Source organism: Pleurodeles waltl, chromosome 4_1 (assembly GCF_031143425.1).
Source record: "Pleurodeles waltl isolate 20211129_DDA chromosome 4_1, aPleWal1.hap1.20221129, whole genome shotgun sequence".
Taxonomy (NCBI): Eukaryota; Metazoa; Chordata; class Amphibia; order Caudata; family Salamandridae; genus Pleurodeles; species Pleurodeles waltl.
The window spans coordinates 96,253,987-96,261,925 of NC_090442.1; the positions used below are offsets into that span (position 1 = coordinate 96,253,987).

Consider the following 7,939-nt stretch of genomic DNA (forward strand, 5'->3'; position numbering starts at 1 on the left):
TCAGGTACCCACTATAAGCCAGGCCAGCCTCCTACACTACTGCCTCCCCTTTAAGGTTACTTAATATTATCGAGGATGCTATGGCAACATTTCCCATCCCCAAATCTAGGGATGGGTCTGCCCTGTATTCATCCTCAATCTGTTGTACCATTTCTGGAAGGTTTACAAGTGTCTGAACATTGTGTGCAGTAGTGTACAGTGCAGCACACACTGTACCCCAAGTGACGCATTTGTACACTTAGGGAACCATTCCAAATGGCAAGCACATTGTGAGAATTCTGTGTTGATCTTGGGGCCCTGGATGGGGAAACACTGCCTCCAAAGTGCAAATTTTTGTGCCAACCAAAATGGAATCTCTTCACATTTAGTGGGTACTTTACCCAAATATGAATGCACAGCCCTGGCCACATGTGGTTGCACTGGAGCAATCCTCGCTGGGGCGGTGTTCAAAGTCTGCATTACATATTGTATTAATAGTCTATATATCTCTACTAAATTAGTGTACTGTATAAGCAGCATCCATCCACTACCGTTATTGTGCCCACATTAGGGTTTGGTGTATAGGTAACCAATTCTGGCCACATAGGTCCATTATTACTTAAAGGACCTAGTCAAACATTCTGTGGAACATGTGATAGGGTGCCATTAATCAAATGTTAGTGTTCTTGATAAGATAGTGCTAGTTCTAAATATGCATAAGGTCTCTATTGTGTGGAAGGATTTGCTGAAGTCTAATGGTGAAATTAATGTGTGTTCCCATCTGCTGCTGGAAAAGTGACCCAAGAGTTGAAAATTTCAGTTTTGTATGAGAGGTACGCTGCAACGACAAATAAGGTAATTAGGGTACCTTTGCACTTAATGAGACAGAGATACTTGGGAGATCCATAAACTCAATGCCTAACATTGGCGGTGTCAGAGTGCTGGATTTTGGGTAGTAGCACCACCAAGAATGGGGGACTGAGTCTGGTCCCAAACCATGTGACATCTGTTGGCCTAAACCTTCCAGCTTAGCCAGCAGTACCTCACAAGTACCAGATATGAAAGTGATTTGTGGCAGCCTATCAAGTGACATTCAGAATCCTCAGGGAAGTCCTGGTGGAACAGATCGTACCCCTTTCACTCTATTACATACGTCTCTTACATGCAAAGATGAACAGAAGCAGGACTTGGTTCAAAGTATTTATTGTAGCTACTGCAATCTTTGTAAAAAAAGGAATGAATTGAGATTATGAGGATAATGAAACACAACACTATTACAGACCAGGAAAGTGAAATACCGGAACAGTCCCACCATATTGTCCCAATAGTGTATCTAATATCCCTACCTGCACTACTAAAGATCTACATAAGAGCCAATGGCAATGGTAGCCCTAATACACCCTTCTGTGTCTGGGGAAGGAAGCTCAAATTCCATATCTGTGTTGAGAGGTAAAGAAGAGGTTGTTTAGTCTGCTGGGAGACCTCCCATGTACATGAAGAGGAACCAAAGGTTTTCAGCAGAAACTGTGACAACATGTAGCAAAAGATGGCAAGCTGGCTGGAATGTCCCCTCTAAGATGGTGTGAGAAGTGTGATGTTTTATAATAACATATCTGTTGTTACAAGTATTGCCCTGACATGTCTGTATAGGGTAGACAATGTTCCCTTTCGACCAGCAATAACCAGTAAATATTGTGTTGAGCAGAGGATGAAAATGTGCAAAGAAACGAATATCAGATTCTGCATGGATTGACAAATGATAAAAAGAATACAAAATATCTCCCCTAAAATGAAACTATTTAAAATAATAAAAATAATAAAAGCGAAATGTAACCAGGTGAGAGGGCACAGGTCTAAGGGCTAGATAATGTGCCTGTGTAAATGCTAAAATAACCTCACAACAAAGAGCGCCACAGGCCAGAAATCATTTCATGAGCTACAGACAGAATATCAATTAGAATGTAGCCAATTTCATGGCTACCTGCAAATCTGCCATGCTCTTACCTCCTATAGTGAATACTGTGAGGCCCTCCCTAAATTTAACCCACTTGAGGGTAAGCTCCTCCTAGGGGGCCTGGAGGATCGCAAAATAGTGAAAATATACCGCTCGCTTGTTTTGAATAGCCCAAACACAGTGGCTGCCCTAGAACAGCATGGATGACAGATATCGATGCCTTAGACAATGATGACTGAAATGACTTGTGTGCCTCCTTGGGTTGAGGTTTTCTTTGGAAAAGATTTTTATATGAAAGCTGACATAGGTGTTGTTGGGCAATTGCAATAGATCATACCAATGCATTAAACATAAGACAATATTCAAGATGAAATGATTGAGGAGCAAGAAGTGAGACATTTCAACTCTCCTGGCAAACCTCAATCGAAAAGATTCATGGGTGCATCCAGCAATTTGAATATTCCTAAGCATAGCACTGTTCTGATCCAAAAGATGGAACTAAGGCCCATATTTATTTTTTTAACGCCACATTTACGCTGCTTTTTGATGCAAAAATGGAGCAAACTTACAAAATGCAATTGTATTTTGCACATTTGCGCCGCTTTTGCATAAACAAATGATGCAAATGCAGCGCTAAAAAAGTATAAATATGGGCCTAAATGTCTTCGTTCACCTCCAATTGGCACTTTAAAGTCACAGTTCTCCAGAGGATCCAGTGAGTTACATTTTAGATGCAACTGAACATTGTTTCTGAATTTGCATCAAATCAGTAGTGGTCTCCAACAAGATATCAAAGTGTCATGTTCCTGTGTTTTTAAATTAGCAGTAAATCACTGAAACTTCTGACCCACATTCTCAAACAATTGTCCTTGAGGATATGTGGTCGTCTTTGGAACCCAAGAACTTCATGATCTGTAATCAACATTTTTTTGAGAGTTGATAGACGATGCTGTGATTCTAGTTCAATCAACTAATCCTCTTGTGCCTATAGATGTGAATAAGTGAATGACATCTGTAAACATGTGAAATGTAATGCAATTGTGTAAACGAAAGATGTGAGTTTCCAAGGTCTTCCATATATCTAATTATAGCTGGAAGATGTCTTTGGGGTACCGCTGGAGAACAATAAAAACATTCAAATGAAGACAAACTGAACAATAAAGATACAATAATACATGCAGCATGGAACTTTCCTACATAATATCGGTGCTCTATTTTGAAATCATATTCAATAACTGGGCAATGAGACATAGCTTTTAACTAATACTAGAACACTGAAACTTTGGCAGCTCTATTGAAGACAATGGAGTGGTCCGGGCTTCTAATGGCTGGTAAAGGCCCAGAGCTCCAACATTCCAATGTTTTTCACAAAGAACAGCTGTGAACAAAGGCCTCACAGAGTCCAAGGGGATTTCAAACAGCTCAGCTCCATGAGGCCTTTGTTTCATTTATTACAATTCTGCCCTCTAGTGGCAGAATGTTTTATTAGCCTTATAGCCCTTCGTAGCTGGCCTATACAGTCTATTAAAGTCCCACTTCTTGTTAAAGGCCCTCGCCTTCAGCTGTGCCTTTAACGCTGAAGCTGACCTTGAATGGCCGGCATGGCCCGCTACAGTGGGCTATAATGTATCCCATTTGATTAAGTCATACAACAAACGGGATTGACTTAATAAAATGGGCTCCTTTGGTTCGGGCCTTTAACGATGGAGCGGGACTTTAATGGCTGGTATAACCCACTGCAGCGGGCTATGAGGCTATAATGGAGCTCATTTTATTAAGTCAACCCCATTTGTTGTCTTTTTCCAAGGAAAGTTTTGCTATACAACTGAGCATATCTGCTACTTTTCCCAGTGCTTCCTTTACTTCCTTGTTTCTCAAGGCATAGATCAAGGGATTTAGCATAGGAATCACCACTGTATAGATTACTGTGGCCACTCTGCCCTGATCAACAGATGCAAGGGAAGTTGGCTTGAGATACATAAAGAACACAGTTCCATAAAATAATGTAACACAGGTGAAGTGTGAAGCACATGTTGAGAAGGCACGTCGTCGCCCCATTGCAGACTTTGACCTCAAAACAGCAGAGATGATGTAAAAATATGACATCACAATGACCACAAATGACCCAATGGATGTGAGGCCACCAAACAGGATAACAACTGTCTCATTCAAGGAAGTGTCAGAGCAGGAAAGTTTTTGCAGAGCCACAATGTCACACACAAAGTGATTGATCTTGTTAGAGTTACAGAAGGACAATCGAAAAATGCAGCCTGTCTGAATCATGGATTGCACAGCCCCCCCAGTAAATGCAGAGACAACCAAATGGCAGCACAGTCGTCTACTCATTATCACATGATAAAGCAATGGATTGCAGATTGCGATGTAACGGTCGTAGGCCATGACCGCCAGCAGGAGGGCGTCTGTTGTTGCCAGGCTCACAAAGAAATATAGCTGGGCAATGCATCCATTGAAGGAAATTGATTTCTTCCCATCTAGAAAGGTCTGCAACATTTTTGGGGTAATTGCAGAGGAATATGAGAGATCGACAAACGACAGATTACTGAGGAGGAAGTACATGGGTGTGTGAAGTCGGGGAGCGATTATGATCAATGTCATCAAGCTAGCATTACCTACCACAGTAATAATGAATATCAGGAGGAAGAGCACGAAAAAGGAGATCTGCAGGTTTGCATCTTGAGTCAGTCCTAGAAGGATGAACTCATCTGGTGAAGTGTGGTTTCCACTTTTCATGTTATTATAACTTGGCAAGAGAAAAAATGAAAACATCAGCCTGCAGCAAAACTATGTCAAACACAAAGACATGTCAGAAACATTTAAGAAGTATGCACCAAGGACGTGTGACACAATCCTAATACGGAACTCACTTGCAATGCATGGCTCTCACTAGTGAGCATCTGGTCATTCAGTGCCATGATACAGCAAAGTTGTTTCCCAATGTTGCTGTGCCATAAAGGAATTCCTGGTTGCTCTGACAGCATTCTCTGACAGCCTTTCTGGGCAGTTTTGGCTCTGATGGAAAGCCAATGACAAAGCTTTGTGAGAAGAGGGGTTGCGATAGCTCAGAGGGTGGTGGGTTGACTAACTAGTGGGCAGCTACTTTTTTACAATTATGACAGGGAGGGGATGTCGTCATGTTATGTATGTTTCCCCATTACTCCTCTGCCCACGTGTAACAGTAGAATGCAGTAGCCCATGGCTTTCGGGGTCATACATAAGTTAAAAATATACTTCTAGTCAGCCCAAGGATAGGTATAGTTAGGATTTTATTTCCTTTGGAAAAACATTTTTTAGTTTGCTTATAACTTAGGCACTTGAAAAATATTTTGGGACATTCTGAAAAAGTGCAACCCCTCAGCTCCTTCCTAGAAAGTTTTGGGATCATCTGTCAGGGAGTAGCAGAGAAAAGGGAGTCTCAAAATGTGTTTTCCCTATTTGCTTTTCTATAGGAAAATTGAACAGCAATACCAGGAAAACTGCTAGACGAAATTACACCATTTGTGTCAGAAAGCTGGATCTTATTCACAAAAGCCTGACTTGTGATTTGGTGTAAATCCATTCAGTAGTTTTTAACAATTAAGGATCAAAAACCTAGTGTATTTCAAACTGCGGAGGATCTGTAGAGGCCACAGATCTCAAGACGAGATCTTGTTGGTGATCAAAAACGATGTGGCATCAGATCAGTCCCAAGTCCCAGAAAAAGGGTTAGAAGGTGTAAGGTGGTAGTGTAGGGATGTCTACCCCCCCACAAGGACTTGTGGGGGGGACTCCCTTAGCAACACCCTGCCCTCACTCTTTCAGGCAGTTAACAGAAGTTTGCTCTCAGCCTTGGTATAACTATAACTCTCACCTTCAGGATATACTGCTAATACACTTTCGTATTACACCACTTATATCATGTGAGATCATAGCATTCATGACAACACTTTTGATGTCTCAAATGACATAATTTGTAAGAAAACTGTGCATAGTAGAGTGCTGAGTTATAGTTAATGTACTGTGTTAGTGAGCTGACAATACTAAGTATAAAGGTGAGGTCATTATAGTAATTTTAAGCTGATCTGTAAATTATAATTTATATTATAACCATAACTTTAGAATTTCTAATAGTTAGTTTGTGTAGCTTAATTTGCTTTTGTATACAAAAAATGAATAAAGTTTCCCTTACTATAACTGAGGTTCAACCTCTTTTTTCATTGAATTCCAATGTGTTTCAAATGGTAGAGTAGAATGTTGTCAAGTGGAGTGTCATTGACTGGAGTGTAGTTGATTGGATTGTCATTGAGTGGAGCAGAGAGAAGTTCCTTAGTGTGGAGTGGTGTTGAGTAGAGTGGTGTACAGGGTAGTGGCATAGAGTGGAGTGGCATAGAGTGCAGTGGCATTGAGTGAAATAGCATTGAGTGGAGTGGAGTGAAGTGGCATAAAGTGGAGTTGCATGGAGTGGGGTGGCATAGAGAGGAGTAGCATATAGTGGAGTGGAAAACAGTGAAGTTCTGTAGTTTGAGTGGCATGTCATAGAGTGTTGTAGAGTGAAGTGGAGTTGCCTAGAGTAGAGTGGCATCTTGTGCAGTAGAGTGGAGTTGTGTAAAATGAGTGGTATGTCGTAGAGTGGAGTGGCATAGAGTTGAATAGCATATAATGCAATTGTGCAGAGTGGAGTGGCATAGAGTAGAGTTGCACAGAGTGGAGTGGCATAGAGTGAAATATCGGAGTGGAATAATGTAGAGTGGAGTAGACTGGAATAGCATAGGGTGGAATAGCATACAGTGGAGTGGCATAGAGCAGATATACATTGAGTGGATTGGCATAGAGTGGGGTGGTGTAGAGTGAAGTGGTGTAGAGTGGAATGGTGTAGTGTGGAGTGACATAGAGTGGAGTATGATAGAGTGAATTGGATTGGCATAGAGTGGAGTGGCGTAGAGTAGTGTGGCATAGCATGGAGTAGTGTACAGTAGAGTGGCATAGAGTGGAGTGCCATAGAGGAGTGCATGTTGCAGAGTACAGTGGAGTATTGTGCGTAGCGTAACATGTAGTACAGTGTCTAACACTGGAGGGGCAAAGAGTGGAGGGGTACAGAGTAGAATAGCATAGAGTAGAGTGGGCATAGCAGCAAAATGCCTCAGGTCTTATTTTCTACATAAGATAGAGTTTATTACTATGTTGTTTGACCTATAGGAAGACTTGAGACACTAGCAAATTATGAATAGTGAGGGAAACATATTTTTAATTTTCTATATATTTCCATATTTAGTTTTTTTGGTGGATAGTGGAATTTTAGTCAAAGGTTCATGTAGGCTGGTATCTGTTTGTGGAGGGTTTTGTATGCTTGGGCCAAATGCTTGAAAATACATCTTTTCTGAATGGGGAGCCATTTGAGGTTTCACAGGTGGTGGGAGATGTGAGTTTGTGTGGGAAGGTTGAGGATCATTCTGGCTGCAGTGTTTTGGATCATCTGGAGTATTTTCGTGAGTTCGCCAGTGGTACCTGCATAGAGTGCATTGCCATAGTCCAGATGGCTGGTGATGAGGGCCTGCATCACTGTTTTTTTGGTGTCAGAGGAAAGCCATTTAGAAATCCTGAGGAGCTTGTGGAGCATTTGGAAGCAGGTTAAGGAGACAGCATTGACCAGTTTTTTCATTGATAGTTTTCTGTTTAGGATGATGCCAAGGTTGCAGGGGTGATCTGTCCGGGGGGGTGTGGGTCCAAGTTGCCAAGGCCACAAGGAGTCATTCCAGCTGGAGGTGTGGCTGCCAAAGATGGTGGCTTGGGGCTCACAGTTTCTGTAAATGGAGGCTATCTTATTGTGGAAGTGGTCTGCGAGAGCATTGCAGAGTTTATGTGGCTGAAGGGCAGGGTAACTCTTTGACGATGGTAAGACATTCCTTGGTCTGGTTGGCACTGGCCTCTATGCGGTGTGGTCATGTCCTTATTCTTAGTTTGGCCCTAGGTGTTTTCAGTAGTGGTTCAGAAGAGACAGAACTCTCGCTA

The 7,939-nt window shown here is 41.8% G+C and overlaps 1 protein-coding gene across 1 annotated transcript; it reads right to left on the minus strand.

The window, feature by feature from the left end:
- Positions 1-3,712: 3,712 nt before the first annotated feature.
- LOC138287038 (olfactory receptor 5J3-like) lies at positions 3,713-4,684 on the minus strand. Its single transcript, XM_069227398.1, has one exon. The coding sequence runs from the start codon at positions 4,682-4,684 to the stop codon at positions 3,713-3,715; it is 972 nt and encodes a 323-aa protein (XP_069083499.1).
- Positions 4,685-7,939: the final 3,255 nt, after the last annotated feature.